This window comes from Rana temporaria, chromosome 1 (assembly GCF_905171775.1).
Source record: "Rana temporaria chromosome 1, aRanTem1.1, whole genome shotgun sequence".
Taxonomy (NCBI): Eukaryota; Metazoa; Chordata; class Amphibia; order Anura; family Ranidae; genus Rana; species Rana temporaria.
In genome coordinates this window covers 318019531-318032637 of record NC_053489.1, presented here as the reverse complement: position 1 = coordinate 318032637, position 13107 = coordinate 318019531, and the positions used below count along the sequence as shown (strand labels likewise).

General features: G+C 41.4%; 1 protein-coding gene across 1 annotated transcript in view; it reads left to right on the top strand.

Moving 5' to 3' along the window:
• FOCAD (focadhesin) overlaps positions 1 to 13107 on the top strand; it is a 268287-nt gene that overhangs the window by 37161 nt on the left and 218019 nt on the right. Inside the window, exon 6 of the mRNA XM_040359573.1 lies at positions 10071 to 10172. Within this exon, the coding sequence (XP_040215507.1) occupies positions 10071 to 10172 (102 nt within the window). The remainder of the gene's footprint in view (positions 1 to 10070; positions 10173 to 13107) is intronic.

Below are 13107 nucleotides of genomic sequence, written 5' to 3'. Positions count from 1 at the left end.
AGTCTACAACTGAGCGTCCACCTTGCCTATAATGGCTCTCCTAAAACTAACAAACGATCTACTAACAGCCAAAACTAAGGGACACTATTCTGTACTCCTACTCCTGGACCTCTCTGCTGCCTTTGATATGGTTGACCACCCCCTCCTTAAAAAAACTCCACAACGCCTTTGGTCTACGTGACTGTACTCTTCACTGGTTCTCTACCTACTTATCCAACCGCACTTTTAGCGCTACTTACAATTCTACTTCCTCCTCTCCTCTCCCTTTCTCTGTTGGAGCCCCCCAAGGTTCTGCTCTTGGATTCCTCCTATTTTCAATTTACACTTCCTCCCTGGGTCAGCTTCCCATGGCTTCCAATACCATCTCTACGCTGAAAACACTCAAATCTATTTTTTTTTTATTTCAATAGATTTTTATTAATAATTTAAAAAAATTATACAATATTAGATAACAAGACAGTGCGAAACATCGTACATGAGGTGACACAGTATACATTTGTGAATACAGAGACAAAGTCCCAGGTAGATAAAGTAAAAACGGCAAACATTCGTTCATATACGGTTAAGAATTGCCTAGGTAGATAAGGTAAACGTAGCAAACATTTGCTCATATACGGTAAAGAATTGCCTAGAGAATTGTAGAGTAAATTCAAAATTGTAATAATAACATTAAATCTGGAGGACTCAATCCTCCCAAACACCCCCGAGGGGACTCATATTGTCTGGGAGTTGTCCTCCACCTCAAAGAGGGTCAACCATCCTAAAATCAAATAAACTGAAGTGAATTATGCCAAGTTATCATACCAGAGATTCCAGGGATCCCAGTGGTTTGTGTATGTATGCAAAGAACCCAGGGATGATGCTAAAATCCTCTCATGTGTTGTGAAGGTTGGTCAAGTCAATAGCGTCACTGGCAGATGGCGGATTAGAGTCCTTCCACTTTCTCGTGATCGACAGTCTAGCCGCCAAGAAGTGAGTGATAGTTCTCCGGAGGTTGGCTGGGAAGTTGTCAATCCCCAGAGACAGTAGAGCTAAGGCTGCGTCAAGCGTTACCTGCGTCTGCGTCATGTCAGAAATTATATGGAAAATATTAGCCCAATAGGCGGTAAGTTTGGGGCAACTCCATAAGATATGTAACATGTCCCCTTTGGCATTAAAAAGTCTCCAACATGTATTAGAGGTTTGGGAATTAAATTTGGATAGTACCATAGGTGTAAGATACCAACGCAGGGTAATTTTGACCGATAGTTCCCTCAGGGAGGGGCATTTAGAAGCTGATTGGCTTTGCAAGCAGTGTGCCATTTGTCATCCGTAAAAGAACACTGTAGGTCCTTTTCCCAAAGCAGATTATGTATAACATTTATCAGCTGTCTGGTAGCGTCGCAAGTTTTACGTCCTTTCGTGAAACCAGTTTGGTCTCTGTGGATCAGTTCGGGGAGAATGTTAACATAGTTACATAGTTACATAGTTAGTCAGGTTGAAAAAAGACACAAGTCCATCCAGTTCAACCACAAAAAATAAAAAAACAAAATAAAAAACACAGTAAAATCCTATACACCCAACTCCATACCCACAGTTGATCCAGAGGAAGGCAAAAAAACCAGCAGAGCATGATCCAATTTGCTACAGCAGGGGAAAAAATTCCTTCCTGATCCCCCGAGAGGCAATCGGATTTACCCTGGATCAACTTTACCTACAAATCTTAGTACTCAGTTATATTCTGTACATTTTGGAAAGAATCCAGGCCTTTCTTAAAGCAATCTACTGAGCTGGCCAGAACCACCTCTGGAGGGAGTCTGTTCCACATTTTCACAGCTCTTACTGTGAAAAAACCTTTCCGTATTTGGAGGTGAAATCTCTTTTCCTCTAGACGTAAAGAGTGCCCCCTTGTCCTCAGTGTTGACCGTAAAGTGAATAACTCAACACCAAGTTCACTGTATGGACCTCTTATATATTTGTACATGTTGATCATATCCCCCCTTATTCTCCTCTTCTCAAGAGTGAATAAATTCAGTTCCTCTAATCTTTCCTCATAGCTGAGCTCCTCCATGCCTCTTATCAGTTTGGTTGCCCTTCTCTGCACTTTCTCCAGTTCTCCGATGTCCTTTTTGAGAACTGGTGCCCAAAACTGAACTGCATATTCCAGATGAGGTCTTACTAATGATTTGTACAGGGGCAAAATTATATCTCTGTCTCTGGAGTCCATACCTCTCTTAATACAAGAAAGGACTTTGCTCGCTTTGGAAACCGCAGCTTGGTATTGCATGCCATTATTGAGCTTATGATCAACTAAAACCCCCAGATCCTTCTCCACTACAGATCCCCCCAGTTGTACTCCCCCTAGTATGTATGATGCATGCATATTCTTAGCCCCCAAGTGCATAACTTTACATTTATCTACATTAAACCTCATCTGCCACTTAGTCGCCCAATTAGACAGAGCATTGAGGTCAGCTTGTAAATTGGAGACATCCTGCAAGGATGTTATTCCACTGCATAGCTTGATGTCATCTGCAAAGACAGAAATGTTACTTTTGATCTCAGACCCAATATCATTTATAAATATATTGAAAAGTAAGGGTCCCAGCACTGAACCTTGGGGTACACCACTGATAACCTTGGACCATTCAGAGTAAGAATCATTAACCACGACTCTCTGAATTCTGTCTTTCAGCCAGTTTTCTATCCATTTACAAACTGATATATCCAATCCTGTAGACCTTACCTTCATTGTGTGTTTCACATCTAGTTCACAGTCCTTTGTTTCAAAAGGTTAAGCTGGTGTAGTATGGTTTCCAAGTGTGTCCACACCCACAAGTGGTCCATTCACCTTCCATGCACACATTAAAAGGATTTTTCCTTTCTTTTTCATATCTAGTTCACAGTCCTTTTGTTTCAAAAGGTTAAGCTGGTGTAGTATGGTTTTCAAGTGTGTCCACACCCATAAGTGGTATCCAATCAACAGATACACAATGGATTCTCATTCAATTGGGAAGTCTGTATTATTGGTTGATGTTGATCACATGGTGTTTTGTTTGATACTATATATTTTGTGTGCATTTTCTTACATGCTAGCTATGAGTAAGCACTGATTGTAGTGTGAAACGTCAGCTGTATGCCCCTGTCTTTGCTGTAATGTGTGGTGTTTGAACACTTTTATCAATAAAAGGCAACCGAGAAGGTTTTTCCCGAGTGCGGCTGTCAAAACATTTCTTTCTACAATTGCTTCTTGCATTGCCGGCGCCTGGGTTTCTCTGAGAGGATACGGATTCATGCACATACCTAATTGGAGCGGTGACTATCTTCTCTCTAGGTGACGGATTAGCCTTATTTTTAAAATCTGTATCTGCTGTTTTGGCTGTCAGTTCTTCCATTTTCTGAATTCGCTTTTTCTTTGCTCGTGATCCGAGCTGGATAAAGAACCCACGCATATAAGATTTATGAGCATTCCACAATACCGCCGGGTCGGATACAGATCCCATATTGTTTGAGAAAAAATCTGCTAATTTTTGGGTAAGAAATATTGCATTATCTGGATTTTGCATTAAATAGTTGTTAATACGCCATATATATGAATTTTGCTTAGAGGTGTTATTAGCCAATTTAATACTAATGGGGGCTTGATCCGACCAGGTGATAGTGTGAATGCGAGATTCCAGTACATTCTGCAATAACCATTTGTCTGATACAAATAAATCAATTCTGGAATAGGTGTTGTAGCGCAGGGAAAGGTACATATAGTCCCTCCCAGTCGCGTGACAACACCGCCATTTATCAAACAGATCATTCCCTGTAAGAAAAGATGTTAGTGGAGACGTCATCCTTTTAGGGCTGGAAGATGAATCAATAGCAACATTGGGTACTAAATTAAAGTCCCTACACACTAGCAGGTGACCTTTCTGTAATTCCCTGATTTTTCTTCAATACGGATTTATGAAATTGCATTTGTCTGTGATTTGGGGCATACACATTTGCTAGGGTGTATGTGACATTGTCCAACGTGCATACTAAGATAACAACAAACCTTCCACCAGGGTCTACTGTACATGACAGCAGCTGGAAGGACAAAGTGTCACGAATGGCAATCAAGACTCCCCGTTGCTTCTTAAAAAAGTCAGCTTTAAAAACATGCGGAAAAGATTTATGATGGCATTGTGGGGTTGCCCCATGGGCAAAGTGCGTTTCCTGCACTCAAAGGACATCGCAGCTGTGGGAGATAGCAGTTTTCCACGGGGAAACTCGTTTAGCCGGGTGGTTTAGTCCTTTCACATTAATCGAGAGAAAGTTAATGGACATTGTAAAGGTGTATAGGTCCCTGTGGTGGGTGATATGAGACAATACTCACTGACCAAGAAAGTTTTTGGCACTTGGATAGATGGTGGAATTCATCGGTATTCTCTGGAATCAGGCAGTCCTGGTGAGGAAAATATGGACTTGGCACTATTCACTTGAAGTATTAACAAAATAACAAGAAAAAGTAAAAAAATTAAACAATAATACGGTCAATTAAAATAGAGCTCAGAATACTGTACTCCAAATGCAGGGTACGTTCACAGGATACGAACGAACAAAACTCTATCCCACAGCTGTGGGATAGCAATCAATGCTAAACCAAATGTAGTATAAACGACAAGTGTCGGGTATAACAATCGAACCGACAATATGTGGGGGTAGTGTCCAAAAAGTAAAACTATGCAGGACAGAAATCGAAGGGATGACGTTGCAATGGAAAAAAGAATAGTGTTCCATTGTTTTCAGCGTCTATTAGGGATACTGTACTCCGGGCGCTTGATTTTCCCGAAGCGTGCCCCCTCCATAGCTTTCCTCTCTTCACTAGATAGCTCAGGGATTATGCCCCATGAATGAAGCAGTCGTAGTCCATCTTAAGGCCTGGAAATGACGGTAGTCGTCCCATTGTTGGTAATCACCAGTGTGGTGGGATGTCTCCATTTATACAAAATGTTATGGTTGTTCAAAGCTTTGGTAGTCAATTTCAGATGTCTCCTCATATTTAGAGTGTACTGTGACAGATCTGCGTACACATGGATCTCCTTGTATGGTGCAGGAAGCTCCGGCTGGGATCTAGCCTTTGCCAATAATTTTTCCTTTGTGGGAAAAAAATGGATCTTCATGAGAACATCTCGAGGTATAGATGCTTCCAATTGTTTGAGCTTATGGATGCGGTGGATGCGATCAATCATTCGTTCAATCGGAGACACCTCTGGCAGCAACGTCGCTATCATATCACCTGCAAATGTTTGCAATTCAGCTGGGGTGATGGACTCAGGGACTCCTCTCAATTTAAGGTTATTTCTCCTTGATCGATCTTCCAGGTCTGCGATTTTTGCACGCATCCAATCTGTGTGTTCCACTTGGTCTTTGTATGCATCCACCAAATCGTTCACAGTAGTCGTATACTCGTCCATTTTGTGCTCCACATGATGGACCCTCTCCACCAGCCCCTTCATTTCTGCAGAAAAGTTATTAATCATAACTGAAAAATTCACCATAAGCGATGATTGGAGAGAGAGGAGCATGTCCTTCATGGTCGTGTCCAGGACCGGTTGGCCTGAAGTAGGATAACTAGCAATAGAGGACACCATATTGAGGCCTACCTTGTCCTGGCGGGGCGACGTCACATGCGTGACCGAGGCCTGATCGGTGGAGTCAATCCTCATCCGCGTTTTAGCCAGGCTTTGGGAGGATGGGCTGTGTGGGGGAGAGATCCCAGTGTGTATTGTAGCAGGCATAGAGTCCCAGGGGTCCGGATAATCATCCGGGAGATCAGTATATGACGAGGACGGCTGTACCTCAGGTCCGTCGGCATTATCTTGTGTCTGTTTCTCCGCCGTGACTGGCATGTCAAGGAATTCAGTGAGCTTCTTAGGGCGTCTTTCCTTATTCCGTTTGCGGGACAGCATCGGGTGACTTCCACTCTATAAGTGTACCCTGTGATGGCTGCTGACAAATCGATCGTATTGCCGATATATCCCCGGATTCCTGTCAGAGCTGTCTGCTCAGTCGGCCATCTTGATCGTGTACAAGCCACGCCCCCACACTCAAATCTATTTTTTTGCCCCTCAACTCACTCTATCATTCTCCTCGCGTATCACTAATTTACTGTGGGATATATCAGTCTGGATGTCACACCACTTCCTAAAACTTAATTTATCCAAAACCGAACTTATAATTTTTCCTCCCCCATGTGCCTCTCCCCCTGATCTCTCTGTTAAAATCGATGGCACAACTATCATCCCATCCCCGCATGCCAAGGTTCTAGGAGTACTCCTGGACTCTGAACTCTCCTTTAAACCCCACGGCCAATCACTGTCCAAATTTTGCCGTCTCAACCTCCGCAACATCTCCAAAATACGCCCCTTTCTAACCAATGACACCACAAAGCTCTTAATTCACTCCCTAGTCATCTCTCTCCTCGATTACTGCAACTCCCTCATCATTGGCTTACCCCTACATACTCTATCCCCACCTTAAATCCATCATGAATGCTGCTGCCAGACTCACCCACCTTACTAATCGCTCTGTGTCTGCTACTCCTCTCTGTCAATCCCTCCACTGGCTTCTGCTCACCCAACAAATTAAATTCAAAATACTATCGACTACCTACAAAGCCACCCAAAACTCTGCCCCCAGCTATATCACTGACCTAGTCTCAAAATACCAACCTTATCGTTCTCTTCGTAATTCGCAAGACTTCCGGCTCTCTAGCTTTCTCATCACCTCCTCCCATGCTCGCCTCCAGGACTTTTCCAGTGCCTCTCCAAGCCTATGGAACTCCTTACCCCAATCTGATTATCTCCTACTCTATTAGCTTTTAGACAATCCCTAAAAACCCTTCTCTTTAGAGAAACCTATCCTACACACACCTAGCAACTGTATTTTCATCTAATCATCCCCCAAAGCTATAACCCTTTGTTCCACTTGCCCCTCCCTTCTAGAATGTTGGCTCTAACGAGCAGGGCCCTCTGATTCCTCCTGTATTGAATTATATTGTACTTGTACTGTCTTCCCTGATGTTGGCGCTATATAAATCCTGTATAAAAATAATAGATTAAATGGCTCCCAGCGTTATCCATCTCCTTCCGTGCATAGGCAGCCATGGCCACACCTCCTACACTTTTCTAACCTACAAAAGGTGGTAGTACAATGGATTGTATACTCGGACTCCTATAGTAGTGGCATACGTGACTTTGTGACGTTTGAGTGACTACTTTTTTCATCTGGAGATTCGCTCCAGCAAATGCACAAAGTCTTTTTTTCCCAGTCAGCAATCTGCAGATGTGAGCTCTGAGCACAGCGGTCACTGCAGTGGTCTGACACCCCTCGCTGAGTCACATGTACAGCTCTCCAATCAGCAAGGAGTATGAGCATGTTACTTGCAGAGCTCTAGCTCTGACTCAGTTGGGGGTGTTTTACTGCTGCAGCATGGTATTATCTGTAGATTGTTGCATGGAAGAAAGGACTTTGTACTTTTAGCTGGATATGATTTGCAGACCCATAAAATATATATACATACATAAAGTTATTTTTTTTAATTGCACTCAATGAATCTATTTAATTTAAATAAAACTGGAATTGGCTTTTAACTTTTTAACCTGTTGCTGTAGGCTGTGTCTGCTCAGGGTAGAAACATTTTACATTTTTATTAAAAAAAAATTTGTACTGTGTGTGGTTGAATTTTTTATACCATACAAAAATATAGATTTAAAAAGATCACAAGAGATCCATCTGACCACAACAGTGGCATGCAAGGCAGTAAGAAAATAAAGTGTCTCAGCTATCAGCATTCAAAATCCCATACATTTTCCCAACCTCTGTAGGCTTATAGCAGGGTGGCTAATATGACATTAGATATTTTTTTAATTCTTATTTATTGTGTTTGTGGCATTTCAGCAAATAGGTAGTAAAATGAATGTGAATTGATGAAGAATACTGTTATGACAAACGGGCAAAACCCTTAAAATTTGTGTGTTCCATTGTTACCTCATATTTTACTACAGATTGGTATTGTGCTAACTTGGCAAGAGATATTCCCTACATTCTCTACATTGGCTTTTCTTCAGCGTTAAGGACCTGAGTTACTTAAAGAAAGAAATAGTATGGTTCCATGATGGAGACCTAATTTTCCTTATTTTTTTTCCCCCTCCTTTTTATATAGGTGTTTTGCTTGTTCCTTTTTTGTATTTCTGTAACTTGTTTTGATTAAATTTTTGTCTAGAACAGGGGTCACCAAACTGCAGCTTGGGGGTCATAGGCGGCCCTTTTCCTCACAATGGGGCACATTTCCTGCCACTGACATCAACAATGGGGTGCTATTCCTCCCACTGACATCAACAATGGGGTGCTGTTTCTCCCACTGACATCAACAATGGGGTGCTGTTTCTCCCACTGACATCAACAATTGGGTGCTATTCCTCCCACTGACATCAACACTGGGGCACTATTTCTCCCCTGAATACAAAGCTGGTGCACTGTTTATTCCCACTAATGCCAGAAGAAAATTCTATTCCCTCTGACCACAGTTCAGCCCCCCTAAAGTACGGTAAACTGGCCCTTTAATTTACAAAGTTTAAAGACCACTGGTCTAGAACATTACATTTTTAGTTTTAGGCAAAATCTTAAGGGTATGTGAGATAGTTTCTTTAATTTTTCACAGGTTGAAATCTTTATTTTGTCAAGTGTAAGGCATGTTATTTTCGAATTTTTCGTTTAAACCATAATTTAAAGGAAAATGGAATAGTAAGTGAACATCAAGTATTCTATAACTTGCTCACATTGCTCAAATCAATGTACTCACATTTTTCTTTTGTTTCTGGATAATATATAATTTATCTATTTATTTTTTGATATGTCAGAATGTCTGTCTTTCTTTTTCCTTGTTTTACCTTGTTAATGCCTAAAGTTTAATAAAACGAAAATTAATACAGAAAAAAAAACAATGTGTAATGCCAGTCTCCTGTTACCCTTACACTGTGAGGTAAAATGTTTCTGTACTGTGTTGCATGAAAGAAACTGACAACTCCGGTTGGGAGTCGCTGTATTAACCATGTGAGGTTAGTTCAGCGATCTCCCCGGCTGAGCTGTTGTGTTCTGACAGGGGGACAGTGACCGCTGCCAGAACACTCCGATCAGCACGCTCTGCCATTGGCTGAGAGCGCTGATTGGAAGTCAGTCGGCTGCTGGTTTTCCAGCATGCACAATCTGACAGAAGTCGACTTCTGTTGGACAGACCAACATACACAGGAGCAGAATGTCGGCCAGTGTTTTTTGTACTGGCAAATGTCTTCTGACATTTGGGCCGTGTGTACGGAGCTTAATGGCCCGTACACACGATCTGAAAATAGAAATTGATTAGGTTACTAACGCCACGAAAATTCTCGTACGACAGAAAAAAAAAAAAAAGAATGAAAGTGATGTCATGTGTTGTAATGTATTTGTATTGTATTTTCGGACGACAACTATACTGACTAAACGAAAATCGTAAGATCTGGTATCGTACGAGGAAAATTATCGTGCTTGTCCGATCTAATAATATCGGATGAACTGTTGTGATCGACTCTCGAAAGTAGTGTACACACGATCCGAAAATCGGACGATTCTTCCTCGGAAGATCGTTTTTGTCCGATAATCAGATCGTGTGTACGGGCCATTAGTGTCTTGGCTATTGCCATTCAAAATCCCATACATTTTTCCAACCCCAGTAGGGTGGCTAATATGACATAGGATTTCTACATTGACTCTCACAGATTTAATCATTTACAATATAACTATTTGATCATGTCCTGAATATGGAGCTTTGCTTAGTGCAGAACGTACAGTTACATCAGACAGTTAAATGGTCAGTGGCAGTTGCATTCATAAGCAAGCTACACATATACAAGACCTTGTTAACATACACTCTCTTATTGCCATGGCTATTGATAACAGCTGTGGTCATGGTGAGGTGTCTATAGGCACTTACACTGGTATCTAAAAATGTAAACAGCTACTTTAATTCTAGGTCTCGGCTTAATTTTTATTGGCTTAGATATCTATTGTTTGTTTCTTTCCAGGAATCCTCCTCATCCATTCATCGGTATGTTGGAAAACAGACCTGATTGCTGGCCTGCCTTCCTGCAGCAGATGTCTACTATCTCTTCACAGTGTTCAGATCGGTAATAACATTATATCTATAGCAGCAGTTGTCCTCACTTCGCAAAAATGTGAAACTCTAGATAGATAATATCCAGTGGGAAAAGAATACTTATTGTGGGTAGAAAAAAAACAGCAATTTGTTGGATAATTTTTTGAGCAAGCAAATAGACCTAATGATCAGGTTTGTATTATAAGCATTATTACAAAAGGAAAGATGACAGTTTGCAATTCAAATAATGTGCATGTAAAATGTGTGTGTGTGTAGTGATTTGTGTTTGCAAGTTAAATGCGTGCATATTATAGGTTATAGTTGAACTTATCATAACCTGCTAAACAATGTATGTGTGTGTGTTTTTTTTGTATGTATGCACATCATGCATTTCAACTTTTTATATAAAAAAGGTAGATTTATATCAAATCGGCCATTCTGTTTCTTCACTGTATCATGGCAAACTATGATGATAATCTTAGGCCCCGTACAGACGACCGAACATGTCTGCTGACATGTTCGGTCGTGTGTAGGCCCGAGCGGGCAGGATTCCAGCAAACATTTGCCCGCCAGGCCTTTTCCCAGCGGGCAAATATTTCTTGCTGAAATCCTGCCCGCTCGGACATGTTCGGTCGTCTGTACAGACCTACCGTACATGTCCGAGCGCCCGCCATCCCTCGCATGCGTCGAATGACTTCGACGCATGCGTGGAAGCATTTAACTGGCAGGGCCGCCCACGTCGCCGCGTCATCGTCGCGGCGACGGCGCAGACACGCCCCGCGTATTGTTTACGCGCGGATTTCTGTATGATGGTGAGTACAGCCACCATACAGAAATCCCCGGGCATACATGTACGGTGAAAACGGTCCGGCGGACCGGTTTCATCGTACATGTATGCTCGTCTGTACGCGGCCTTACCCTAACCATTGTTATTGCAAAAAACCCAGGTTGTTCTGTTCCAAATAAAACAAATGGCTTATTTAGACAAAATGCATGGGGTTGGTAAGGCACCTACTGTCTATGCCTATGAGGCTAAGATAAGCTGCTCCAAAGGTGTTTAAGGAGGAAAAAAGCAAAGCAAATCATGTTTATACTGCACTTTTATATACATTTAAGAGGATACTTTTAACCCTTTCATTGCCAGGCCCTGTGCTCTATTTTTAAACTCAGGTAGCCAGTCCATTTTTGCAATTTTTACATTGCTTTTTTTATTTTTCTCTTACAGCTTTCAGAGTTTGTTAAAGACCCCCCCCCCCCCCCCCAACCATATATTTTCTGAAAGCACATGACCAGTAGAATACAAATAAGGTGCTACTGATTTTTAGGGCACAATATTTGTGCAAATGGTTATCAAAACAATGTTTTTGTTAAAAATGCACTAAAATCGTTATTGGCAGATAAAAACACAGTGCATTTTACTAAATTCCTACTAAATATAAAAGCTTGACCTGTATTGAGTTAATAAATATTTTTTTTTTAAATGACTCCTTTTTGGAAATTGACTCAAACTGAAAGTGCGCACAAATGTAAATCAGATTTCTTAAAACATTTTAAGGTTTTCATTATCCCTTACAGTAGAGCTGCACGATTCTGGCCAAAATGAGAATCAATTTTTTGTTGCTTAGAATAAAGATCACAATTCTCGCAGCGTAAAATATTTCACATTATACAAAAAAATCTGGGCTAACTTTACTGGTTAGTATTTTTTTTTTTTTTTTTTTATTCATTAAAGTAATTTTCCCCCAAAAAATTGCATTTGAAAGACAGCTGCGCAAATTCAGTGCAATATAAAATATTGCACCAACCACCATTTTATTCTATAGGGTCTCTACTAAAAACAATATTTATATAAGGGAGCTGCGGTGGCTCAACGCGATTGGCACTGCGCTTACAAGCCATTCACCTCTGCAGCTAGGGGTTCGGATCCCGATCCCGGCTACATGTGAATTGAGTTTGGTGGTCTCAGCCCGGCTCCCGGTGGGTGTGCTATGCGAGGTAAGCCTGCGCCCACCCCCCTCCCACAAAAACCACCACACTTACACGCACTCGAAAATTGGGTTAACATGCACGCACTTTGACCACGCGGTCTCTAAAAAGAGAGGCGAAGGACTAACGTGGCTGGTTGAGCGGGCTAGATCCTCTCACTCCCTTATAGGGAGTCCCTCTGCCCCGTTGGGCTTCAAAGCGGAGCAGGTAGGGCGGGCTGTGTGGGAGGACCCCCTCACACCTGCCATTGCCACCCGGGGCATGGAGAAAGGTGGCAGATTGCCTCTGGGGGAGGCCTGCCTACTCCCAACCCCTGCAGTCCGGCTCCTCTCTCGAGTACACGCACACAATACACTTTAAAAAAAAAAGGAAAAAAAACAATATTTATAATGTTTGGGGTTCTAAAGAAATTTTCTAGCAAAAAAAAATAAAAAGATTTTGAACTTGAAACCAACAAATGTCAGGAAAGGTTTAGTGTTTAAGTGGTTAATCTTTCCTAATTTGCATACAGAAGTATATTCCTTTGCTGTAATAGACAAATTGTTACAATGTTTAGACTTAGAATGTTCTAAAACTTGGCAGACTGCCTGGATTTTACAGCTGTGGCTTCAGCAGAGCAGAGAGTTTTCTCTGCATAGAAAGATCGGGTAATACTTTGTCAAGATTGCAACGGGAAAAAAATTGCGATAATGATTCTCGACGCTTAAGCGTGCAGCTCTACCTTACAGCTTTCAGAGTTTGTTAAAGACCCCCAAACTATATATTTTTTGAAAGCATAGGACCAGTAGAATAAAAAGAAGGTGCTACTGATTCTTAAGGCCCCACAATATATTCATGAAAAAAAAATCTAAAATCATTTTTAGCAGAGCAAATTTTTCAAAATTCCTACTAAATATAAAAGATTAACCTGTATTGCGTTAATAAATAACAAATATTTGTAATTGCGCTTTTTGAGAAATAGTAAAAATAGGACGTACACA